Genomic DNA, 26,878 nt, shown 5'->3' with positions numbered 1-26,878 from the left:
GCTGAGGGCCGCCCCCTACCCTGTGGTGCTTAACGCTCATGCTAACAGCCAATCCCTCGCCGGTGCCGTGTTGCTGGGTCTCATATCAACATTGTCATCAAGGCAAGTCAAGTGGAAGGTAATGAAGAGTGTCTGTGTCAATTTGGCTTTCTCACACTCCGCCTCTCGCCCCTTTCCTCGTCATCTGCTCGGATTTTAATAATCCCTGTCAAACTCCAAACAGCTCCCCGCACTCCGCTCGGCTTCTTCGCTGCTGCATAGAGTCTATGCCACTCTCCCTGACAGGGCAGACAGGAAGCTCAACATTCATTTAGCCTGCACAAAGGGAGGCCTGTCCAGCTGGACAAATATTATTTTCCTCCGCTGACAGCCTCACCAGTTAAGCTTGTCCTTTATTATTTCTCCCTCTCTTCTTCTCTCTTACTGTTTCCCCTCATCATCACGCTCCCTCTGCGCCACTGTCTGAGAAGGGTTCTATATGCAGCCATTGCTGAAAGGGTAGAAGATTTTAAATCCATGGATTAGGAACTCAACATTGTAATTATATGGGCTGAGCTAGACAGTGTGTGTGCATGTGATTTTGAATAGTGTCTGTTTATATGTGTGCTGTCTGCAACACCATACTTCTCTTTATGTGTATGAAACACAGACAAACAGATGGACAGAAGGTCTAAATGTGTATACTGTATGTCTGCTGGGTGTCTACCTCCTGGTCTGCCAGCATATCATCTGTTATCTTAAGCATGAGTGTGTACATGTAAGTGCGTGTGTGATTCTCCAAGCAGCACACAGGGCCTCATTAGTACTAAACTTTAAATCATCTGGTCTCCATTGTCTTGTCATTAGCTCTTTACAAAGCAGATGTTGGAGGAGCCCCTGTGTGTTTCACAGTGTTGCAACTGGGACAACTGGGCCAGGCGCTGAGACGCTGCCTGCCTGAGACATCGACTCCACAGCTATTAGAACAGGGGAAGAAACACAGTCTCTCTCTCTCTCACACACACATACACACACACACACACACACACATCCCTGTCTTATCTCTCTTGCTGCTGCCTGTCTACCCCAGCTAGGCTAACACACAGGCCCATTTACAGTAATGAGTTTGTCCTGAAATATTTAGCAGCACGTCCCCCAGGCCGCCGCTTTAAAGCCACTTAGAGCATGTCAAGTTAAAGTCAACATTATTTTAAAGGGGGTACCTAACAGTCTGCTGTGAAGGAAACATAATAAATTAAATAGGTTTCATATTCTAAGATCACAATACTGCTGAGAACAATCTCATGCATGCCCAAGGGGGAGCATGGCTTCACTGTTACTGTACAACCATGTGGTCCTGCTGCACTGTACTGCTTTTGACTGATTTTCTTCTTTACAATGAGTCCTGTCTGCTTAGTGATGGTTATCTGATGGTCTCATCAGATTTGATGTAGTGATATTTCTGTTCAATTTAGAAAGCACTAATCTTGTTAAAATATATTGTTCACTTTTTGTCTTTACTACAGGGAAATATATGGACATAATATCTTCTTGAAATATGTTGTGTAATATGTTGTGCGGCTGTTCAGAAATTACAGTGCAACAACTTGGCATTATCATAACAAATGCCTGTGTGATTAGCCTACACTAAGGGACTGCATAATACATGACTTAATCCCGCTATTACTTGTCACTGCTGTTTTGTGGAATTATCATTATCATTCAACAGTATTAAAGTACCTGAGTAATAAGTCAATTACACCTATTGAAAAACAAGAAAATATTGTCACACTGGAGCAGCTTATATTGTGTAGCTTATTGCATCTCAACTGTCATGATTTCAGTAAACTTAAATACTCCTATTCTAAACATGCATTTACAGTTGGAGAATTGACATATACAACAATCACATAAACATAAAGGTTGCATGGGCGTATTTGATAACTGCACAGGTGGCGAAAAATCTGTCAGCCACAAAGTAAATATATCAATACATCGTAAACTGACACAATGCATAGTTCAATAGGCTGGCAAATAACAATTATTTGCATTATCAATAAATCTCTATAAGTGATACATTTTTAATCTGTAAAATGTCAGATGATAGTGAAAAATACCCATCCCAATTTACCAGACCCTTGAGTGAAATCGTCAAACTTATTTTGTCCAACCATCGGTCTAAAACTCAAAAGTATTCAGTTTTGTTTTTTCATTTATGACTTTTAGGACTGATCAATGACTGAGTAGTTGATTATCAAAATTGTTGTTGATTAGGTTTGTCAACCGGCTAATAAATGATCAAATACTCATTTCAGCACTAGGGCTTAAAAATGCATTTTATTCTCATTTGATTCTCCTTTGTTAACATTTAATTTACAATTTTTCTTTTCTTTGCTGGTATTAACCACAGATACAGTACATGTTGATAGGTATAAGGAACACATCACTGAGAGTCCAGCTGTTGACTTTTACTTGCTTTTCATGATGGTGTTTAGCCATGTGACCTGACTTAGTGAGACACATCCAGACCTTCTACATCAGGTTTTTGATTAACTGATTAATCAATTCATCCATAGATGTCAGTAAACAGTAAAAAAAAAAAAAAAAAAGTGCCCATCATAATCTCTGAGACCCCAAATTAAAATTTCAGAAAGTTTCTTGTTCCGAAAACCAAATAAAATCAAAATGTATTCAATTGATATTCAATAATATAAAGTGGTGGTAACATTTTATTTAGATAGTCCGCCTACAGATAGAGTATTTGTAACATTTCGACTGTTTCGCTTTGTCTGTAGATATTTAACAGATTATCAACAGAGTATATGTGACAACTCATGAACATACCCTAACCAAGATGTTTTTTGTGCCTAACCTACCAAACGGTTTTATTTGTGGAACAGTTGAATTGTTGAAATCTCAACTAATAAGCTGTTGAAATGTTACAAATACTAACTACTAATATAAAAGTGTAACCAATTAATCAATTAATGATTAACTGATTATCGAAATTGTTGTTGCTTATTAATTATAAACTAATCATTTCTGCACTAGGGCTTGATAATATTTTATTCTCATAATCTTTGCTGGTGTTAACCATAAACATATGTTTGTAGATTAAAGCACCACATCAGAGAGAGAGACCTCGGACTGTAAATGCAGAGATGTTGACCTGCTGGTCGTGGTATTTGGCCATGTGTCCAGACACATACAGATCTTTTACGTCACAGCAGCTCGTCCCTGCATAGCAAAAATTATTTGACAGGTTATCTGTATCTTTTACAAAACGTGGTGGATTCACACGGCACCTATGCAATATAAACTTTTGCACTGATTCAGTGTTACTTTGAGCGACAACACATGCATTATTTGTGTATCTTACCTTTGGCAAGCTCCGTTATATTCGTCTCTCGATTAAATGTAAATCCATGCCAGGTAGGGGAAATATGACCAGCGTCATTTGCAGTCACTTATTGCTGATATTTGTCAACGAAATCTATTTGTAGCTATAGCAAAACGGCAAACCAAGACAATTCAACAGTAAACATGTCACCACGTAATATAATTAAATTACTGTGATGGACAGCTTATCTGTCGCTGTCACCGGACCTTAACTAAACACTGCTGAGAAGTTTTTGTAAACAGCCGCGCGGTTTCATAAGCAGCCTCTCTTTCAGAAATCACGTTTCATTGTTGTCGATCGATCAAATATGCCCGTTAATCAATCAGTGCTGTACGATATCCAGTTATTTTGGTTATTTCCGGGGACAGAAAGCGTCCGTGACAACAACCTGGAAGTAGCTCTCTGAAAACTTCCGCTCGATGGAATAGTCCAACTGACAAAGCAAATGGGGGGGAGATTACTCTATCGTGACGGACATATTGTGAATTTCTCTAATAGTAGATAACATCTTATATTATACACAATTTTGATTAGATCTCACGTCTTTTTTTTCGAGAACATAATCGTATAAACGTCCCTTATGCGTACAAAAAATATGACTATATGAAGAATCTCCCCTCCCGACAATAGTAAGCTATGTCGTACAGCTGTAAACACATGGCAGTTGGGCGGTGAAAGCACGTAAGTATCAACACATATTGACCGTTTTTTTTAAACACTAATGAGCAAAACTGACATGTGTGTCTGTTAGCGAAGTAGAAGATGTAGTTTGAAGAAGCAGCCAAATACCGGTACGAAACACTGCTCACGTTATTGGATCAGTGTCAGAGAGTTTTGGCGCGCCTGTATTTAACTGGGTGGACACACAGAGTCATCATCGGTGTTATGAGAAAGGTAACGTTACCTGATCAGTCAGCTGTGTTTAAGACAGCTGGAAATTAAACATAAACTCCTCAAACGTAACATTAAGTGTCATGGTGTGTAACGTTAGTTCAGACAATACAAATGTTCCCCTTCCTGTTTTCCCTGTGGTGTTAACTTTTAGTGAAAGCAATCCAAGTCAAGTAGTCAAACAAGAATTGCAGGATGACTTTCTCCTGTGAGTGGCACGAGTTTACAGACTTAAACCCCGTTTTGTCTGTTCTTCATTGTCCTCTCCAGGATGGCGAGCTGCACGCATGTTTTCCAGATCTCTGGGATCAAGATCCGTGATAAGAAGAGAGTTTTAGTCCAGGGAATCCAGCAGCTGGGAGGAAAATACATAGGTGGCTCAGTGAGTAGAGATCCCTCAAAAGAAATTTTATGGAAAATGGCAGATGCACTTCAGCCAAGACTATAAATTATTTAGCCAAGTAGGCCTGCAACGTCTGATTAATTTCCTTTCTTCTGATGTATCTAATGAGTATTCAGTCTATGCGATGCAAAACAAATTAAACAAATGCTCTTCAAACCTTAACCAGAGCTCACATTGATGTCACCAGCAACCTAGAAACCCCAAAAAAGAAAACCAAGCAAACCCTCGCCAGAACCAGCAAATGTTTACTTGATGGAATTCAATGTTCAATCACCTATCAAAACTGAATCCAATTAATGTTCTGTCGATCAAGTTGTTTGACCACAGTCAGTCAGGCTGGTTGTCTTGCCTAAATCTAGTTTCAAACCATGATACTCTCTCTCCTTTGAATACTTATGGCAGCCACTTCCTGTGAAAGAATTTCATTATATTGCTAACTGTAAATGAATGAATAAATCAGACAGTGGTGCCGAACTGCATTCATTCACAGGGACTGGTGGTATTGTATATATCATAGATCCTTAGTTGCTGTAACTGCCCCGTGTAGCTAGAAGTAGGATAATACTGTAGTTTCAGGTCTATGTGTTTATCGTAAACATGCAGCAAAATTTGCCTTTGGCTGACAGCAGCTCCTCTTTCTGTCAATGTGCATAGCTCCTATCAGGTAGAGGTGTTCACACTGAGACGATGTGCTTGCTACTGTAGTTTTTACAACTTTTATGATGTTTATGTTTTATGTGTGATTTAAATACCTACTGATGAATTACTGGTATCATCTTTTTCTAATGTATTATCACAGAGTTTTATCCATTACTGTATATACAGTAAAATTTTGAAAATGTTAGTCTAGTGTTGGATAGGTTATCTAAATTGGCCCTTCTCTGTTGTAGTTGAAGTGTTAAATTGCAGTTTTATTCTCACAGGTGGGATTGGGAGGCAGTTTGATATTATTTAATATTATTTATAGACTCATGTCATGATGATCACATTGCGTTATTTTATTCTGTCACTCAGATTAACGATTTCAAGCAAACTGTAATAATATCTAACAAAGTAAGTTATAAGTAAGTATTTTACACACGTGAAGAGGTTTGTGGAACACAGCTCTTTGCAATGAGCATCAACTGGAATATTTGATTTTAATTTTAGCCATATCATTCAGCCCAAGCTACAGGAGTATCTTATATTTATAACATATGAAAACCCAGTTCTGGTCGTATGCCATTTATTATTGTGTATTACATCCTCTAGGTCTACCAGCACGCCAGCACCCATCTCATAATTCCTCAGGTTTTGTCCAGTGAGAAGTTTTTGGCAGCCTGTGCTGCAGGTCAGTCCTGATGATTATTGTAATGATGATGATGGCTGTTCAAAAATAATTCATATCTCATCACCCTGACTGACACAACACCACTGTTCTCCCTTTCATTTGATTTTTGTGTAATCCTACCCTGTTGCTGCTGCTTCCCCCCACCAGGAAAGTGGGTTGTGACTCCAGACTATGTGTTGGACAGTGTTAAGAATGGTTCCTGGCTCGCAGAGGGACCCTATGAAGTTACCATTTCCACAGGTGCCACTTCTGCCTTCTACCCTGTCAGACAGTGGAGGGAAAAGGTGGCCAGTGGGAGGCTAACAGGGGCCTTCCAGGGCTGGAGGGTTCTCCTCATGATCCAAGAGCCCACCCGCAGGGCCATGTTCAAACGGTGAGGTGTCACACAAAAATACTTTTATCACCAATCACAACAATCCATCCATGTATGTAAAGGTTACAAAGTTTGATACTACAGGAATCATACTTTAATATTTCCCAGGCTCCTAAAAGCAGGCAGGGCCAAAGTATACCACTGTCCGCCTCCCGCTCATGCCTCTATCACTCATGTCATGGCTAAACCCATCACAGAGGATTCAAAATCCCACAATGCTCCTTGCTACCCTGTAAGCTGGATTGTCCAGCACCTCTTTGGGGTAAGTCAGATTAATTTACGTAAAAGATATGGTCTTAATTGATTATCAGGCTTCATCATTTTATGTGGTCTTCAGTTATATGTGCAGTCTGTACTGAAGTATTAAAGGTGGGCTATGCGATTCTGGAGAAATCCAATACCATAACAAATATCATGATATAGGGCGAACAACAACACAGTAAGTAATGTAGCTAATGTTAGCTAGGTTGTGGGTTAGCAAACTGTCCAGCCAGTGAGGACGAGACGGTTTCCCAGAGCCAGCACACCAGCTCTAGACAGCGATACTCACAACTCTCCTGCTACTATAGCAAACATCACAACAACAGCAGATCTTGGCAAACTAGAAAGTAAGATGAATGTCCGTGGGCAAGTCATTTACCTGACACACAAATCATGGCTGGAATGGCTGGAATAGTGTTGTGTGCCTCAGTCCGATCCACTTTGTTTGTGTCTCATTTACAGAGCCAGGGCTGTGTACAAACACTGAAGTTTTATTTCAGCGCACACACTGAACGGACAGCTAGTGTACTGTGAGGAGATATTCACTGAATTTGACAAAAAGACGTGTATTGTATTAGAATCACATACCCCACCTTTTAAAGGCTTTTTTTTAGCTTTTGATTGGTTGCTCAAACCTGCTACTTTAACATTTCTCATTAAAGCTTTTAAATGTAGGAATATTGGCTTGACAGTGTTGTTTAAAAGTCTAAAACAGTTTTTTCTTTGGCAGAGCAATTGTGTGGATATGAAGTTCAACATAACGGATGATCATTCAGCAGAGACGAAGAAGGCCAGTTTTGTTGATGTTGACTTCTCTAAGCTGGAGACAGAGCTCAGGGACTATGTCATCAAACAGGAGGTGTGTGTGTGTGTGTGTGTGTGTGTGTGTGTGTGTGTGTGTGTGTGTGTGTGTGAGAAAGCATGTTGCAGAGAAACACTGACATTTCTAGTCATCATTAAATACGCTCTTAGTTGGTCTACAGTCTGTTCACTTGAATTACCTTTTTGGCTACGTAATATGTATTTTACATTGTTAATGGGGTCTTTTGCTATAGGGCCGGCCGAGGCTGTGCTTCCTTGAATTTCTGGATTGCCATGACCCGTACCATCCACAGTCCCAGGTAGACAAGCATCCACCTCTCATCACTACCATACGTCTCTGAAATAACTATGTGTTTCATCAAGAAGATCAGGTCATTCTATTTCCTTTATGTCATACATTTCAATGGAAAGTGACATCTAGAGCAAGGGTGTATCATACTCAGGTCACCGATTTAACCACCACTGTCAGCTGATCGGAGAGTTTTGATTGGCAGGCCTATTAACAATACTCTCCACTGTCTTGTCCATACCTTACCCAAGTGGATCTCCATCAGATTGCTATTATAAGTGCTCGTGTATTTCCATTCTGTACTTTCTGAATCCAGCTATTTGCCAATAACAGACAGACAGAAATGACCCCCAGGAACTTTTGGTGCCCATTCACTTCCTATTTCCATTACCCTTCTGCCCTCGCTTTTTTCCTCCTCTTTCACCCGTCCGTCTCTTTGAGTGCAATGTTTTCTTCTCCTTTCCATATACCTCTCACATTTCATCATTGTTCTTTTATTCCTCCAGGCACCAGAAACAGACTTCAGCAATGTTGGTAGTATGATAGAGTGCGGTCTCTTCATTGAAGCCTTGGACTCAATCAGAAGTGCTGTGTTCCCAGGGCTACTGCCACCAGCGCCATACCTGGTCTCCCTCTTAGAATACGCACAGCAGGTAGGACCAGAATTACGAGACTGTAAAAATCCCCACCTGCTGCTACATTAGCCTCAGGGGCTGCATGAAAGTATAACCTGTTTCATTACATTTACATTACATACAGAATTTTGGCATGTTTTGGATCACTGTCATTGACTAAACTGTAATTTGACCTTCTGTCTGTATATCCAAATATCCAAACCACTCAAACTTCAATTGTTGTCTGTTCACTATGTCACAGGGTAACGCCACATCTGTCTTCCTGAGAAATTTCCAGCAGTTCTTGTATAACCTGCTCCTTACCAACCCTCCCTGGCTGGCCCCCAGCACAGTGAAAAAATATTTTACCCAGGTGTTGCAGTGTCCCCGGTGTAAGACAGGCCTGTGGCCTTTTCTAGAGACAGCCATCAGGTAAACCTGAGCCAAGAGATCTCTTGTCAAATTATTTACGCAAATAGTTTTACACTTTTAACTGCACTTTAAATGTTAGGAAACAGATACTCTTTTCCATTAAAAGTAACCACACTATGTAATTAACAAGCACTCTTGATATTTATTGAAAATGCAGTAACATGCAAAATCATTTTCTCCTATTGACTGTTTCTCTATATGCACGTTCCTCCAGTTACTGCCTGGCCAGTGAGGTCACATGTCACCCGCTCCCTGGACCTGCCCAGCCAACACTGTTACATTTTCATAGTGACCTCCTGGCGTTTTTCCTCAAGCTCTTCCAGGGGGAACTCCACTCTGTCAGCACCAGGTAACAACTTGCACATGTACAAGGTGGGCGATAGGGCAGTGCCTTTTTTGTTACTTTTAAATGTATAGTCTTTTTCTCCTTTCTGTTCATCAACAAAGCCCCTAATTCTTCTTGCATGGACAGAGTTGTGGAAGGGATTTTCCCACAGATTTGAGTTACCTATTCTAGAAATCCTCAACAAATCATTGTATTTTAGCTGGTGTGTGCTGCAGCACAGAGGTGTTGGAACACGTTCATTTTAATTCATAACAAGGAAGCGGCTCATACTCCTAAAGCTGGCTAAAGTCGTTTTTTTTTATGATAAACAACAAGACTTGAATGAAATGAGATGTACAATATTTTTCAGTTTGCACTTGTCTATATTTATTTGAAAAGCCTCAAGTAACAATTACTTGCTGATACTTACTAAAGTGCATGTAATTTGTATTAAATGTTTATGCCATTCTTACAATAAATTATTTTATTAGTTCGATTAGATGGTCTATTCTTCCTTCAGTCACCTCTGCCTTTCTCCGGCTCAGGGATTTTGTGTTGCCTGAGGGAACAGGAGTCTCTCAGGCTTCAGCTTCAGGATCTTTGCTGTATGGAACCTTCTGGACTGTGTGGGAGCGCTCCACGCTGTTGTCCCGAGCTGTGAAACAACTAACCCAGCTCGTGGTACAGGCTGCCATCGAGGTAAATACTGTAGAACTTATGCATCGTTATTCTCATTGGATGGTGTGTTACATCGCCCCAACAAAATTGCCAGTTGGGTCAGATTTGTGATCTGACCAGAAAAACAAAGTTACTCCTACTCTTGGAGCTTGCTTACTCTACACTGTGATGTTGCTTATCTTCACTGAAGGACTACACTGAGAGGGATGAGAAGCAGAAGCTGCATTTGGCGGACACCTTGCAGGACCTCCTGTCTGTGTTGGTGGAGTTCTGGTGTCAGCAGCACTTCAAACTGAACCCGAACCTGGTGGAAAAGGGCCTAAAAGACCTAGCAGAGCACTTTGCTGTTATCAGCCAGGGTATGGAATGAAAATAGAAAAAGGCAGAATAGGAAGAATATCTGTTTTTAGTTTAGCACTGTTGGGGGGGGTTTGCTGTGGTATGTCTTGTGTGTAAATGTTGGCCATAGGTTCATAGCTGTGCCTTTTTTAATTTAATTTTGTGTGTGCGCCCGCGTGTGTGTGTGTTTCAATCACAAGAAGACTAATACTGTAGAAGTACAAATGTTACTTTTCAGCTGCGACTGCTTTTAGAAATACTGCACCAGAAAACATAATGTGCAATTTTTAAAAACATATTGCACTAGTGTAACACTTGGATTATGGAAGTGTTTTTTGTCTTCTGACCAAGCCAACTTGCTTTTTCTTTAATTCACATCAATCAATCAATTCATCACTGACAGTATGGCATCTGATCTATTTTCCTTCTCTTTTGTCCTGTAGATGTGTCTCCGGTGGTTCTGGCAGAGCTGGTTGTCCGGATTCGCTCTACCAGACTTAAGTTGGTGATGGCTGATGCCATATTCAGGAATCTCTGCTGCAGAAATGGATTTACAGTTGGAGATGAACCCCTCTCTCTCAAGAAAATGGTGTGTGCAAGTTTGTTTCTTTTTCTTCACTTGATTTCCCATTACTTACTCACGGGAAACCTCATTGCTTTCATCAGTCCTGTATTCATTTGCCGTCATAATTTGACTTGTGACTGTTGTGAGAATCACAACGTGCTGTCACGTGCTACTTAGTTTAGTAAGTCATAAAGACATTGAATGATATCGTGTAAAATGTAAGTTTTACACAATATCAAAATGGGAGCCAACTGAACTCATGGAGACTTCATTTTCAGTTCATGTACTGGAAAAATGCTTTCCCTTTGAAAGTGATTTTGGCAAAATAAGAGCGTGCAGTATCTTAAAATTCTGATAAAACTACTTACACACCAATGTTTGTAAAAACCCAGCAAATACGAAAGTAATTGAGGAAACTACTTTACTGATTTCAAAAGTTTCTGAGAAATACACCATTATTTCATTTCCTTTCTCCACTGTGCTTTTGTGTTATGGTAAAAAGACATAAAACACATGTTCTGCATTAGTTAACTTGGCAGTGTGAAAATGGGTATAGATTATATTACAGTTCTCTGCTTCAGAGACAAAGATGGCTGATGTGGTCTACCCATTATATTACGTTGCAGTAGAACATCTGGCTTTCTCACTGACGGTTGTTGTCTTTGTGCCTCCTTAGTCCCCTAAAGACACACAAACATCCACTTACAGTGTCTTACCTTGTGTGTGCGTCTGTGTGACTTCTGACAGGTGCTGTCCTACCTGCCAGCTCTGGGGAGTTTGGCTCAGAGTCCCACCGGAGCTCGCCTCAGGACTGGACCAACCTCCCACAGCTGCACCAACCAGGGGATCGGTTGCAGGTCAGTTACACACAGCTGTCTGTCTATACCACTGTTAGTCTCTCAGGTACATCTCCAAAAGAGCCTGAAGCAGAACATGTGAGGACATACATGTGGAGGTGGGGGCTGTACAAGGGCCAATAGTGTAGTCTAAGACACTAAATACATTTTAAACCAACTTGAACATATTTTTTACTTTATTTTTTATTTCTTACCCAGCCTCATTTCAGTGTGTTGTACTTGATTTTAATTTTAAATGGCAGTGTGTGCAGTTCATTACAAGTCTATTGCACTTCTCTCTTGTTCCCCACTCTTGTAACTCAGTGTTTAGGTGGTCAGAAAAAAACTTTTTTTCTGACCACGAATAAACAGATTTAGATAGGCAGGAAAAACCTAGTTGTGTTTGCACATTCCCAATTGCCTAACCCTGATTTTGAAAATGTATCAAGTCCAGTCATTACTTTCTCTATCTTTGTGGTTTGTTGCTTTCTCTATCATTGTGGTTTGTTGAAAGTTGGTTTCTTTAAGGCACAGTGCACAAAATGAACAAAAATGGATGTGTTACAGCATACGTATTGGTGGTCAGATTTCACTGAGACTGTGTGATAAAAATCTGCCACTTTCTGTCATCCTGTCAAATTAGCTGTATCTGTCCATTTACTTTTGTATCTTTTTTGTTTTTGTTGGCTTGTGTATGTCTAAAATACCAGAACTATTCAACCAGCAGTCTACTCTGCCTCCATTGTCAGGTTTCCACCCATAGATTTAAGGGTAGACAGCATGAGGCAAAACTGGTGAAAATGTACAGACCCGAAATGTCAGTGAAAAGGAACAAAGGAACACCTGGAGAGAGGATGAGTGTGTGGGTGGGTGGGTGTGGGTGAGGCGCAGAGGTGCATGAATGGCGGGACTGAGGGAAAGCTGGAGAGAGGCAAATGGAGGTCAGACAGAGCATGAGGAGTTGGCATGTGATGGGTCATGCCCAGGTCTGATCCTATCAGTGTGTGCTAGCTGACAGGAGGGGTGCAAAGGGAGGTTAGACCCCTCCTCATACACACACACACACACACACACACACACACACACACACACACACACACACACAGACACTCCGAGTGTGATTTGGATGAAGCCGACAGATAGACAGACTAGGATATCCCATCAGGCCTTTGTGTCTTCCCTTATGACCACCAGCCTTCACCCCCCTTCTCCACTTCTCTTGATCTGCCCTCGCATACTAAATCCCTCTCTGAATTCAATCTCTCACACACACACACTCTCCATATTCCGTATCAGACATCTGCTGTTCCACCAGCAGGTAGTTGGCCTGGAGAAGGGCAGGGGTCACCCGGGAGCAGGTTCATGTGAAAGCTACTGGTTCAAGCACTTACCAGAATCCCCTCTTCCCTCCACCACTGCTCTCTTTCTGCGTTCCCCACAGTTTTAAGGGTTTAGTTTATTTTACCATAGACATGTGAAGAACTGAAGAAAACAAAGAATGCAATCTGTGCGGATAAGATAAAGAAATGCCAAAGGGCATGTAAAATCATTTGACCCCAAAAGAAAGAATGAAATCAGAATGACAAAACCTGTGATAAATTGAGAACAGAAACCAAAAGGAAATCTTGTTTCCTCATTTTTAATGGTTGAATTCATGATATTATACATATTTCCAGTGATGGTGACACTCTTAATCAATTAACACATCTTATGTTGAAGCATTTATGAGTCTGACACACTCAATCTCTAAGCATTTTCAATATAATTCTCTGTGTTGTTGGAGCTGTTATGACTAATAATATAAATATTTTATGTAAGAAATCAACTATATTTATTGTTTGAACACTTGTCAGTAATTCATAGTCCTTAACAAGATGAAAGACATGAAAACAGTTTATATAGCACAAATGTGATTGTGGTTTCAGTAGAGAAGTATTGATGTTAAATGGTTTCAGTTCTGTTTTATCTTCAAACTGTCAGTCGAACACAAGACAAAATCCTGGCAAGATTCATGAAAAGAGCTGGAGCAGGTCATAAAGGTTGAGAGGCATCACATGACTTTATCTTTCATTTATGGCTATTAGAACGCTTTAGCCTGTGACTTGAAGCTGCTGTAGTTGTACATGAGAGATGGCGAGTGTGCTTCTTCTGCACCAACGGACAGGCTGTCATCGGGGCACACGTCCAAGCCATACCAAGCTGACGGGACTGTTTAGATGGCCGTTTGACTTGCCGGCTGGCTGCGTGGCAATGAGTGCTGTTAGCAGAAGGGAAGCTGTAATTAAACTGAGGTTTCCTCCTGCTGGCTTAATCAAGCTCTGTGCACTGCTTATCTTTTCAATCCATTTGACTATTCCATTATTTTGGCTTCATCTCTTGTGACCAGACCTGTATATAGTCAGTGTCAGCTGGATTTAAGAAAAGCCTGTAACTAGATCAACTCTCAACAGTTGAGATGGATAAAAGAGATAGGGGGAGTTTATTTGCAGTTGCCTTCTTGGTAGAATTAATGCAAGTAGAAAATTAAATGCATAGCGTTTTCTTGCTGTGGCATTCAACGTTCACTTCCCCGTTATTTCCATTATTGCAAACAAGTTTTTTGAGTGTCAGCCTCCAAGGACGCATGCTGCCCCAGGCCCAGAATTGATATCTGGGCCACTGACAGCATGCTGGCCTCCTAAACTAGACCATGAGGGAAGGTGAGACCGGGACGTATACAAGCCAAGTACTGTCAACCTCCGCTGCTGCCAGCCTATATGGACAGAGGACACTTGGGTGAAGTGGTACGTCCTTATCCCAGACAATCTTATGGACTCTCTCATACACACACAGACACACATACACACAGAGCTCGTCTCATCTCTTCTCAGCCTTGTCCCTGCTAATAACAAGCAACGTGACAGGACGTGTGTTTCTTCCTCACTGCTGGGAGCTCCTTCCTGGCTGAACAAGCCAATTACCAGGGAACAAGCCTCTTCCCTGTAATATGGATGGCACTCCGCTTCGATGCAGCGCACGTGCACAGACGTATACACTCAAGACACCTGTCAGGCTTCATGCAGGCAGATCTCCCATACCCACTCACAGGACTAGTGACAGCCCACAGCTATTAGCACGCCACTACTTTGAAGAGGCTTCACTTTCTTTTACTAGTTATTCCTCCTAATGTGCTTGCTCACATCGAATTCTCCGTCTGTGCGTTTGAGGCGTTAAGTGGGAGGAAAAGTGCTTTGGAGACGGGAATGGAGGGTTGTGTGTGTGTGAGTGTGTGTGTGTGTGTGTGTGTGTGTGTGTGGCCAACACAGTAGGAGTTTGACAGATATTGTCAGATTTCATATGAAATGATATAGCGCCATGAGGGATTCATTTGCTAATGGCTCTTTTCAAAGTACAGTGATGCCCGTTCCATTTTCCATACCACTAGGTCTCCTTGCTGTCATGCAGAAATGGTCAGTCATTGAAACTTTGGACTTATGTGAATCATGGGTAATCTCTTATTGAATTAGGTTTAGTACATACATGTATATTTTCTCAGAACCCCTTTGACCATGTTCTTTGTCTCCACACAGTACTTCAAGCTCTTTGTTGAATGAAACAAGCCTGGAGAAAGAGAACATCCCCAGAGGTTTGAACAGAGTCAACGCAGTAGGTACGGTGCATACACAGACACACACACACACACACACACACACGTGCACATACACTGCTGCTTGAAAATATAGCTGCACATTTGCAAGGAGCGGACTTGATGGACTGATGCACTGCACTAGGTCATCAGTAAAGAGGGACATGATAGCTCTGTCATCACTTTCAGTTTAATGAAGAGCACATAATATATGGAGAGAGTGATTGATTTGCATCGGACCACGCTTCCATCTAGTCAGCTGTAAGGGCAACTTGGCTGCATAATTCCGCCTGTCCCGTATGTTCGGGGCAGAGTTTGGGCCGTATTACCAACTCTGTATTATGCCTCCTCCTCCACACGCATTGAAATTCAACACTGCGCTCTATGTTGTGTTTTGCTTTTTCCTCATGTCTTATTCACCTTTTAAAAAAGTAATAGATAAATAAATAAATGGCACGGACAGAAATAATGGCTTTCTCACACAAAACAATAACACATATTAGTACGCACAGTGCGCCTCAGATCTCCATTTTAGGGATATTAAATGCAGCAATTAGGGTAGCGCTGCAGATATACAGCGGCTGCACTGGTGGAACTTCCTGCAATTAGAGGCATGGCACTCTGTATGAACTCTCGAAGGTGTCAGAGCTCATATCTCCCCCCTTCACCTGATCAGAAAGGCCCTGTGCCGGTGCGAAGGAGGGGTGGAGGGTGGAGGGTAAAGGAGAGGGAATGGGGGAGGGAGGGATGAGGCAGGAGACTCAAGGCTGTTGGCATGTGTTGTTTTTCCACTACGTGATATCTATACCGATGCGGTCGGCATAAATTTTTGATGAACCATCGGCACAGCATCCTCCCCTCTCGCCCTCTCATCCCATAACACCTCACCCCATTCTCTCTCTCTCTCCCTTCCTCTTTTTCTCTTACAGGCTTTTTCACCCACATATGTAAGCTTGCTTTCTTATATGCTGCACTTTTTTGCTTTGGAGCATCTGTCTTGCCTCCTGGAACCTCAGTATCTTTGTCAAAGTAGCTGAGAGGGTTTGAGGGATTTGGGATGCACTTCTCTTTTTCAGTTTCCATATTTGCTTCTGGAGGCTCAGCAGAGGTTTCAATCTAAATCAGCCTGAATATACTGTATGCAGATTGTCAAACAAGAACTGCTGTGTGTTTGTGATTGCTTAAAATCTGTTTGCTTTTAGCTTCGTGCCATCCTGAAACAAGGTGACAAGTCAACATTCACACAACATAGTTCAAAGGCCAGATTCATTATTCTTAGGAATGTAAAGCTACTCCAGGCAACTTAATCCAGCAGTGAGAAAAAGTTATTTAAAAAGTTTGTACTTTGATAGATGATCAAAGTGTAATTCTTTTCTATCAAAATATATTTAACACGGTCAGAAGTTACTGCTCTACCTCATAGCCGATTAAAACACCTCTGATGAACGTATCTCTGAGCTGAGTGAAATAATAACATTTTAAATTAGACAGATATTGGCTAAAACAATCTCACCACAAGGTCCATTAGTAGCTGTTCTGGAGCTTTCGATTGTATCACATGGTCTTCCTCAGCAGATGAAGTTTGCCAAGTTGTCATGCAGCAACATTTGTCATGTTGTCAGCATTTTAAGGACTTCTCATTCATGTTTTTTTAACCAGTGATTTGTAATGAACATTGATTCTGATCTGTGCCTTTATCAATTACAACACTCCTACTGCACCTCTGTCATCAGTAAGAAATATGTTCGTACCATAGTATAACAAAAAGATGACAAAATATTTTTGTGAGTCTGGCTTTTACATTACATTTATTTACATTTGTTAATTTGGCAGACATCTTTGTCCAGAGCAACGTACAGCTCCCTCATGTGTTTGTGTCGTATCACTTATCTATTCCTGTTGGCAGAGAGGAGGGCATCAAGGCTCTGTTGCTGCCCAATGTCGATTTTAACTTATTAAATGGAGGTATCCTATATTAACATCTTCACCAGTGGGTTTTTAAACGGATGGTTACTTACTTTAAGGCCAGTAAATGCTTTTGAGGCATTGATTGGTTGATTGGGGGGAATTAACATGTTGCCCTGCAACTTCGAGCCAGCGACAGCAGTAGTCTCAAATAGTTTTAAATATATCCAATAACTGGCACAGAATACCTTTCTAACACATTCCTCACAAATAGCATTGTTACAGGCTTCCAGCAGCTTTTTGGTCCAGGGATCGGTGGGCCAAGCAACACTTTACAGGAGTGTAGCAAGCAGACTGAGGGATATAAAGAGCAACACATACATTTAACTTTTCTATTAAAGTGTGAAACGGGGGATTTATAGAAAAGGACAGGCGAATTTATCCTTTCCGTGCTTGTAAATGCTGAGCATGCAATTACCCCTATAATAGAGGCGTTGTGTCCAAATTGGAGCCATTAAAGTGATTTAACAGTGCGTGGATTGGCCCTGGCATTTGCGAGGATGTGTACACATGGGGTGTAGGCGAATGGGTGTTTAATCACAGCGTTTTAGAGCCCGGTAATAGCAGACCAGCCCATGTAGAACACTGACGTGCCACACAGTACAACTTACTCGTTAGGGACTGTAGTTTGGACTGGGCTCCACCCTCTGTTTGGGTGTTTCTGATTTTTAGATCCCTAAAATGGAGATCTGAGGCACACTGTGCAAACTAATGTGTTATTGTCGATTGACTGCTTTCTGACGTTATATGTTACACACATATAGTATTTTCAGAATGAAAATATAGAATAGTGTGTTATTGCACTGGATAATGAACCTAACTGTAATTTTCAGTAGTTTGTGTCTGAATGGTATCTGCCTTATCTGCTGAATGTTTGCAGAGTTGATTGAGAGTGATTTCAGTCATTTGTCTTTTAGCATTCAAGCTGTCAGACAAATAATTCCAGGTTATGAAGTAAGACATTACTGTTTAATCACAATACAGGCACAGAACTAGTAAAAATATAATTTATGCAGTTCGCAAATCGAAATTACATACATGCCACCTGACGAAGTAAGACTTGAAATAAGTTGCAGTCAAGCACCTGCTTCATCAGCCTGTTTGTGTGTCCTCACTTCTTCTTTTTAGAATTCGTACAGCAAATAAGTGACTATTCTTTTAATCTAATGGCTTTTTAGTCTCTTTAGTTGACAGAATTAATCCATTACACTTTTTAAACTCTCAACATCCCATTCAATGACCACTGAAATATTGTCATTATGTAAATGTGTAATGTCAACTATAACATAAAAAATCTCTAAATACATTTTGTTTAATAGTTTGGTGTTGTGTGGTGCTCCAGAACAGGACTACACCAACCATCTAATCTTATGCAGAGTCTTTGTAGAGGTTTGTGCAGCAACATTTATAACTGAAATGTGTAGAGAAATATTATAAAATACTGTATGTATATATGTATCGTGTAATTGTTTGTGAACTGGACATAATCAGTGCTAGAAAATGTGTGCATTTCAAAACTTTTAACCACAGTTTGTTTTTAGGTTTTGCATCACAACATAAATTAACAGTCCTTCCATTTCCCCATTTTTTTTCCACTCTGCAACCTCTTAACTATTGGTGGATGACATTTAATGCATCTTCTGGATCCTCAAAGACACCTGAAAGAAAGGAATTCTTCAGAATGAATAGGATCCAGCATTTTCAATATTTCCGTTATGTGCTTTGAAATGCAGGAAACCCTTTCACTCTCTCCTCACTGCTTCTTCTTCTTTCTTGCCCCCCTGTTTCCTCCCTCCCCTCTCCTCCTCCACCTCTTTTTGCCCCAGTCTGTGCTCTTTGCGCGCTGGAGTGGAACCCCTGTACAGGCGTGGCGTCCTGGGGAGAGCTAGTAAAGCATTTATTACGGGCTTTGCAGTTCTGTATTATACTGGCAAGCACAGAGCCACTCATGCATGGCCTTTAACTTCTCTCTGAAGTTCAGCCATACATGAAAAGAGGGGACTCTGGCCCGCTAATATATTCCTGGTTTAATATTGTATCAGGAAAAAGTGAGGGACGGGGTAAAGATGAGAAAAAAGGGAAGAAGAAAATTGTGTTTAAAAATGTAAATGGAATCCTTGAGAGGTTTTTTCCATGCCGGTTCACTGGTAGTTTGCTGATTAAATATCACGTGGTGACAGTGGCAATGCCCAGCGGAGCTTTTGAACCCTGGATCTGTGAAGAATACTTTTCGAGGCTTTGTGTGTGGGCTGTCTACCATAACTTCCTCTCAAGTAACAATATAGGGACGAGCGGACAGGAAGCAAGACTACTTTCTCAACACTACATTCATTCACTCGCTGACTGTCCCGATATTAACTTTGTTGGGCTCGGGGTGTAAGTGGAAAATCTGTGTCTATAAAAGAGGAAAAGAGCGAAGCGAATTAGCCCTACTCTCCATCTTTTAATTTTTTTCTCCCATTTTTTTCCCTTGAAAGATCTCCCCCCTTTTCTCATCACTCTTCTTTAATCGCATCCTCATTGGCGGGTCGTACTTTTTTAGGTCAGGCTTTTTTTTTTGGTGTTTGGGGACATTTCTGTGGTATTCTATTGGTGTGTTCACCATATGGAGGGGGACAATGGGCAGGACATCGGGCACACCCTAATTTTGGATTTCTCTCTTCTCTTCCGCCTCTTCTCTCTGTTGGGTGTGTTTGTCCGTTGTGTGTGTCCTGGTCGAAGGAGAGACCCTCCTCCACAGAGCTTGCAAGAGGAACCAAGTGGAAACGGTGCTTCAGATCCTGGCGCTTCCTGGCACGGACGTCAACGTTAAAGGTAAGACACTCTCGCTTTCCCTTTTCTCTGTAACCTCAGTCTCACCGTCATCTCACTTCACTCCCACTGTTTGCTCTAGGGTTTCGAAGAGCGATTTAACGTTGGAGAAAAAAAAAAGAGGAGAGAAGAAATAGGAGTGTGTGTGCGTCATCATTGAGGTTAACCTTTAGCTAAAATGTAAAGGGTGTGTCTAGAAAGAGCGGGATGGGTTTGGTGGCTCAGATTTATAGGTTTACGGTGACTTTGCTAAGTGAATTGAATGCCTTTTGATATTTCAGAGTGTCTTTCTTTTGTCCCTTTAGGTCAAATATAATGACTTGTACTCCTTTTATGGAAATGTTGTGCTGTTTCAAAGGTTTCTCCGATTTTGTAATCGCCCTTTAATAGCAGCCTAAATGAACTTGCATCTTGGTAGGGGGCTTATGCAAGAGGTGATGTCCAATATGTGATCAGGCACCACTATGTGCAAAATGGCAAAATTACCGCTGTCACCTTGCAGTTGTCTCCCAAAACAAGGCCTGTGTTAACTGAGGCAGAACAGTTTAGCTTGGAGTCCTTTCTTGTTAGATAAAACATATCTACATTATGATGTTCTCCAAATGGTCTATTTTTTATTCTTGTCTGTCCATGACCGTGGAAAATTTGAGACGAACTCTGTAAAACACGATGGACTAAAGTATTTTAATGTTTCTTTGAAATGCTGATTTTTGTATAATTATGTAAGACGTACATGGACGGTGGTTAGTAACCGATTTGTAACTCCCAAACAAGAATTGTTGTGTTTTGTTAGTGTTAAACAGTCTAACAGCACATTCATAATAGCTAATCAGTCTTTAGCAGCCTTAGATCAGTCATGTTGATGTCCTTTGTCTTATGGAAAAGACAGATAAGTTATTGATTAAAAAAATGTTTTACGTTCTTTAAGAATTTGCTGACTTTCATGCAAAATATGGAGTTGACCTGCATCACCTAGCTTTAATCAGTTCGCAAATGTCTCTTGTCAATTTCTCCCAATTTTAGCACAGAGTTCCTCCAATTAGCCCCTGCTAGCTTATTTGCTAGCCGAGTTGTTAGCTGTCAGAGCTCGGAGTTAACTAACAACTTAGCCACAACAGAGTGGGTTAGCCTAATCCCGCCACAATAAGTCACTCCAGGTCTTTAATCTTTCATCATAACACTCCAGTCAAATGTTAAAATTATCCAATACCATACTTCGGGAGATGTACATATCGATTCAACTGCTTTATACCCAAAATTCTTTATGAAACATCGCAGTTCAGTCACTATTTTCCATATAAATTCTTGGCAGAAAGCAAAGTCTTAATATCAGAGATCTTTAAAAGATATATTTAACCTTTTTAACATTAAAAGATACCAGATAACATTTTGTTTTTCTCTAGATTATTCAGCTTTCCTATTAAGCATTGTTTATGTGCTTGGTTTGTTGACCTACAGACCATGCAGGCTGGACGCCTCTGCATGAAGCCTGCAACCATGGCAGCACTTCATGTGTGGAAGCTTTGCTACGTCACCACCCTGCCCCTGTGCTTAATAACCAGGTGGGTGGAGTCAGTCCACTGCATGATGCCCTGCTGAACGGACATATGGACATCGCCAAAATGCTACTGGAGCGCGCAGGTGGGTAAACTTTACCAATACACCCAGAGACTTAGTGCTTTAGAATGTGAGCTGACGTAAAGCATGGCACAAAGTATTGGTTGGTTTAAGATGGATCTAACGCTATTAAAAATGAAACTCAAACGTTATCTTTATAATGCCTGAATAATAGTCAATTATTATTTTAACAAGTATTACGTAATGTCGGTTTTGAAAGTGGTTGCTAAGCAGCACATCAGTCCTTTTGAGAGTAGTCATGTTTTGCATAGGTTGAGAGTATTGTAACTATTGTACTTATTACTATTGTAACTTGTAATTAGGAGTAATTTTCTAATCTATACAATAGATGGAAGCACATGAATGCACCATTCTGGCAGACCTTTCAGTCAATCTGCATTTCCTGATGCATTTTTTTATTTACAGAAAAAAGTAAATAATATAAAAATCCCCAAAAATTTTGTTTTTTTTTGGGTGGGGTGCTCACATACAATAATATATGGGAAATGATCTTAAATGGATTAATATGAAAATGAACACCTTTGTGTATCCAGGGGCATATTTATTAGGTTAGGCTAATGCTTTTAATGTGGATCAGCCAGTCAGAATAGGACCAGATTTTTCATTATTTTCAGGTCATTTTAGGTCCTTCTGTAGTACCTTTTTAGGTTGAAACTGTGACATTGATATTGTTCTTGGTGCTTTATTTTGTCAGTACCATTACTCAGACAGGTTCAATTAAACATTGCTACTCTAGCTGTATGTTACATGTTTATATTTCCTAATTGGATGGGATATACTCAACTGTTTTCATGTAATCCATCTTCCTTGAAACGATTCATTAAACCAAATGGTCCCCGTCACATTGATGGAATCATATAATGTTAAAATAAAACACCTTTAACTTGTCTAGCTAGTTGGCTGCCAAGAGAGCTAATCTGTAGAATTAGCCATTTAGCTAGTGATTTACTGCAATGGTGGGCTGCATGTCACTGTCGCTGCTGTAGCCAAGACAAGCTTTCTATTTAATGTAGCCAACAAATGTAGCAGAGCTTACTGACAGATTGAATGCTGCTTTCAACCTTATTAGCAGGGCCAGTTTTATCTTAACTAGACTCCTGGTAGAGTGAGGGACCTGTTGATGGTGGGGCTTTTAAAGGGGCACTCCACCGATTTTAAGTTCAATTTATTCGTCACATAGATTTGATTACTATTTATATACTGTTCAGCCTGTCCCTCCAGAGCCACAGTAGACATCATACAACTGCTTTCATAATGTCTGAAAAAAATAACCCTGATGATGTCATCAGGGAGACTTCAATTTTATAGCCAAAAGCCTCAGTTACAAACTTGGAGCTTGACAGACATGGGCATTTACCCGGCATGGATGATCTGACCAAAGATGCTATTAATTTGCATTATGGGAAATGTTTTTTTTTTTGGGGCTTGATCAAGACTAAAAGCTAGGATTTCTCTCTGGACTACGCCTTTAATGTTTACACTTGGGTTGTGTACAATTTTTGTATATTATCTGAGGGTATTTTTATTGGTAGTATTTTCTTAAAGGTCATTTGATGAGGACAAGGCAAGAATCAGATGTTTTTTAGATAAGCTACAATGACAAATCTGTTAGAATTGATATCTTTGGTTACCTACAGTACCTAAAGAATTATGGGCTGCACACACACAGTGTGCCCAAGACAAACAGAAAAGAGGCCGTAGCAGTTGTCTGCTTCTTTGCTGTATGAATTCTAGATCATCTATACCATCTCTCCCTCTGCCCCCACTGCTTGTCTTCATAATCCTCATGCAACCCTGCACTGCAGTTTCTGTCCAAACAGATTACAGCATCACCTCATAAAATGTCTGTTAATGTCTTTTTGACGAGATTAGAGGAGTCAGGCTCCGCCGCTTGCAAAATTCACATGCAGGTTTTTGTGGAAATGTGTCACTAGTTTGTGTGTCTGCATGTTTGCGTGCCACATACAGTCTGAGCTCAGGAGGGTTGAAGTGAGCGTGACGGGTGTCGGAGCTCAGGAGAGGGTGGCGTCGCTGGGTGTGCGGCAGCAGGTGACAGAGGAAATGTGTGTGCGTTTTTGGGGAGGGTGGGGAGGGGTGGGGAGGGGTGCCATTTGCCAGCGTTGAACAAGTCTCCCATGTAACATACCTCAGCCTCTGCTCACTTCTCAGTTTGACTAATTATAGTTAATTTGATTCGACTTTCCCATTAACACATGTACATATTCTGTCCTCAAAAAATAAATTAGATTGGGATTGTTTAGTCCCGGAGAGGAAACAAGAGAGCGCTCCCTTTTTTTCCCCTCTCCCTTCCTCGGGAACAGCAGGGAGAGCAAATTAAAAGAGGTCAGAGGAAGAAGCAGCTATCTGTATCTGTAAAATTAGAAGAGTGTGTGTGTGTGTGTGTGTGTGTGTGTGTGTGTGTGCAGCAGACGTCTGGCCTGCTGTCTAGGCCAGATCTCTTCGCAGGGACCAAGCAGAACAACAGGAATGAGAATACTCCCAATTTGAAACACCTGCAGGGTTGTACATTATACTACTTTTTCTCACTCACTCTCTCCTGACTGTTTGCTATTTCCTCACACCTTGATGGCGGGTTGTCTAAAGGCTACAGCAGGGAGCTGGTGAGGAGGTGGTCCTCTTGACTCCAGGCTACACTGTCTCTCTTGGTCTGTTTTCCATGATCTCCATCTGGTTGCCATGGACACCATCGATAGGCTTAGCATTTTTTCTTCTTCTTTTTTTAAATCTTTAAGTCCAGGCTGTTAAAATGTGGAAAGTTTTGGCTTTGGGGCTACACTATGCTTAGTTCTCGTAACCATCTTTATATTGTGTTCATTCCAGTTTTTACTCTAAACTCAAGCAGGAATTTTGTGCTTGTGGCTGCATTTCTAACACCCATACATCAGACTACTTTTTTAAATTTTGGGAGACTTGCACCGTCTCTTTATTTATTATATTCCTGTGTTTTATTCTTGTGCCTGCTACGTCTCCTGAAACTATATTTTTCATTGAGGCATTCACCCTGCTGTCCTAGTTGTTTCCAACCAACAGGGTGATCCTAGCTGCCAAGGTTTTGGTAGGCCAGAGAGGGCAACACTGACACTGGCACACCAACAAAGCCTTTATTTGGGAGTGATCTCACCCCTTTGTAAGCCTGTCTGCTTGGAGGCCTGGGCTCTGTATGTGTATGTGCGTGTGTGCGCACGTTTTTAGGGGTGAATTGTATGGGGGAGGAATGGATGGATCCCACCCCCTACCCCCTCTACCTCAGTCCCTCCAGGCTTATGGAGCTGGCAAGGAAAGGATGCCATGGCTGAGGGCAAGGCTGACTCTGCTCTCCTTCCCTCCTCCTCCCATTGCCCAAGGCCGCTGCACATGACCCTGTGCATAAGTGTGTGTCTGTGTGTGTGCTTGGCTATATATTTTGGTGTAAGTGTATGCATGCACAAATATTTTCTCAAATCTCAAATGCTGTAATGAGTGTATGCTGGCTTGCAATTAAGTATCTGTAAGTGTGTGTGTTTGTGTGTGTGTTTGCTGATGCTCCCTGTGCCCCTTCCTCAGCTGGGGGGAGTGTTTAAATTTTGCAGGGTGGCCAGGGCAGCCGGTTCTCCTGATTGGAATGGAAAATGACCCGAAGCCTTATACTGTGCAGTTCAGACCTGGCACATATACACGCACACACACACACACACAGAGGAGGCGTGTCAGTGAGCAAAGGGGGTGGAGAAATAAAGAAAAGAGCCTTTAAGCTGTCACCACTCGGCCCTGTGGGCGTAATTGCTGATGGCATCCTCTCAATACAGCCCACCGTGTTAGTAAGCACAGCTAGTCCACCTCGACTTGTAAACACAGACACGTTCACACACACACATACACACACACACACACACACACACACACACACACACACTAATTTAGATGCTTGAAGGGGAAAGAGTATAGGAGCAGAAAGAATTGTTCAGGTATGTGTAAAAGTGTTGTTGTTTCTCTTTTGTCTAATTGTTTGGCATGAGTCAAGTTCAAAGAAGGCAAGAGAGGCTGCCACATGACTGCCTCTTCAATTTCTCTTTGAGTTTTTTGTGCAACTCTTGTACGCACACACAAACACATACACGGTTAATGCACAGCATCTCGTGGTCCCTGCAGATCTTAATGTGAACAAGTGTTTGTGGAGCAGAAAGATGTCATTTGCTCAGTGGCACAGGAAACACACAGTCCCCTTGGACCACTGTAGTCAGTCATGGTTTGTCTCTGTCTGTTTGTCTATCTCTGTCATAGATAGAGACACACACACACACACACACACACACACACACACACACACACACACACACACACACACACACACACACACACACACACACACACACACACACACACACACACACACACACACAGGTAGTGCTTTATGGCCTCTTCACTGTCAACACGGTAAAGAAAGTTCATTCTGCTCAGCACGTATTTCCCTGTGGGTCCAGAACTGGCAACTGCGAGGAGCTTAGCACTCGTACTATTAGAGGTGAGGCTGTGTTTGGAGCCCTCGGCTTCACTCGGGTGTGTTGATGTTTCAACTGCAGGTTTCTCCAGGCTGTATTTCAAGGACTTCCCTCGCTGGGAATTTTTGACTAGATTCCTCTTCTTTCTCCTCCCTTCTTGCCTGTATCTCGCTATCCACCCCCCAAACCTTTCTTTCTGTGTTTTGGGGTGGTTGCCAGGATTAAGTCTGGGGCTCTATCCAACCGTCTCCCTGGTTGTTCCTCAACCTCCTGCTCCAAGAGGAGGGAGAGACCCCTTTTCAGATAAACCCTATGTGTGTGTGTGTGTGTGTGTGTGTGTGTGTTTTAAACAGATGAGGGCCAGAGAGGATTAAAGGAGGGTGATGATGATTTTGTGATTTATTACCAAAGGTTTCTTGCAGGCTACTATTGCCCAGCACCACCTTTTTATAGAGCACAAACACATGTATATCTTGCCCTTTTCCTCCTTTTTAAACAGCTGCAGCATTTAGTGAGCGTGAAGGCCATGGGGAGCTAGCTTCAGCGAAAAGAAAAGGGAAGAGGCCAAGGAACATTAAACCATTTTAATTTATTTTGCTGTCCTCTTTTACCAACAAGGTTCTGCTGGAGTTTAATGTGGTGTATTTATTTGTAAGGACTACATAATAATCGAGAGTGGTGAATTTGTAAGTGTCAAACATGTTCTTCCATCCACAAAGCCGAGTTTCAAGGTTTAGATCATTTCTTTTGTTTGCTTGCAGGATGATTTAAAAGAAAAGTAGCATGGTCACAGGCCAGGAAGG

General features: G+C 41.4%; 3 protein-coding genes across 7 annotated transcripts in view; 1 reads left to right on the top strand and 2 right to left on the bottom strand.

Moving 5' to 3' along the window:
• kiaa0825 (KIAA0825 ortholog) overlaps positions 1-3,750 on the bottom strand; it is a 121,540-nt gene extending 117,790 nt beyond the window's left edge. For 2 of the 4 annotated variants that reach the window (XM_044195256.1, XM_044195255.1), the window contains exon 1: positions 3,359-3,750. The gene's annotated coding sequence lies outside the window, so the exon portion shown is untranslated. The remainder of the gene's footprint in view (positions 1-3,358) is intronic. The other 2 variants (XM_044195252.1, XM_044195253.1) reach the window with 1 other exon arrangement.
• Positions 3,751-3,919: 169 nt separating this feature from the next.
• The window catches only part of slf1 (SMC5-SMC6 complex localization factor 1), a 31,953-nt gene continuing 8,994 nt past the window's right edge, over positions 3,920-26,878 (top strand). The window contains exons 1-17 of one of the 2 annotated variants that reach the window (XM_044195264.1): positions 3,920-4,060; positions 4,541-4,652; positions 5,925-6,003; positions 6,151-6,376; positions 6,485-6,638; positions 7,368-7,496; positions 7,693-7,758; positions 8,255-8,401; positions 8,625-8,794; positions 9,009-9,143; positions 9,665-9,818; positions 9,988-10,156; positions 10,580-10,725; positions 11,449-11,558; positions 15,107-15,186; positions 19,849-19,941; positions 21,397-21,579. In XM_044195264.1, coding sequence (XP_044051199.1) covers positions 4,542-4,652; positions 5,925-6,003; positions 6,151-6,376; positions 6,485-6,638; positions 7,368-7,496; positions 7,693-7,758; positions 8,255-8,401; positions 8,625-8,794; positions 9,009-9,143; positions 9,665-9,818; positions 9,988-10,156; positions 10,580-10,725; positions 11,449-11,558; positions 15,107-15,186; positions 19,849-19,941; positions 21,397-21,579 — 2,152 coding nt within the window. In that variant the 5' untranslated portion in view covers positions 3,920-4,060; position 4,541. The other variant, XM_044195263.1, reaches the window with a different exon arrangement.
• mctp1a (multiple C2 domains, transmembrane 1a) overlaps positions 23,749-26,878 on the bottom strand; it is a 157,973-nt gene continuing 154,843 nt past the window's right edge. Inside the window, exon 24 of the transcript XR_006377910.1 lies at positions 23,749-25,488. The gene's annotated coding sequence lies outside the window, so the exon portion shown is untranslated. The remainder of the gene's footprint in view (positions 25,489-26,878) is intronic.

The sequence above is a fragment of the Siniperca chuatsi genome, linkage group LG5 (assembly GCF_020085105.1).
Source record: "Siniperca chuatsi isolate FFG_IHB_CAS linkage group LG5, ASM2008510v1, whole genome shotgun sequence".
Lineage (NCBI taxonomy): Eukaryota > Metazoa > Chordata > Actinopteri > Centrarchiformes > Sinipercidae > Siniperca > Siniperca chuatsi.
This window is presented reverse-complemented; position numbering and strand designations above follow the sequence as displayed.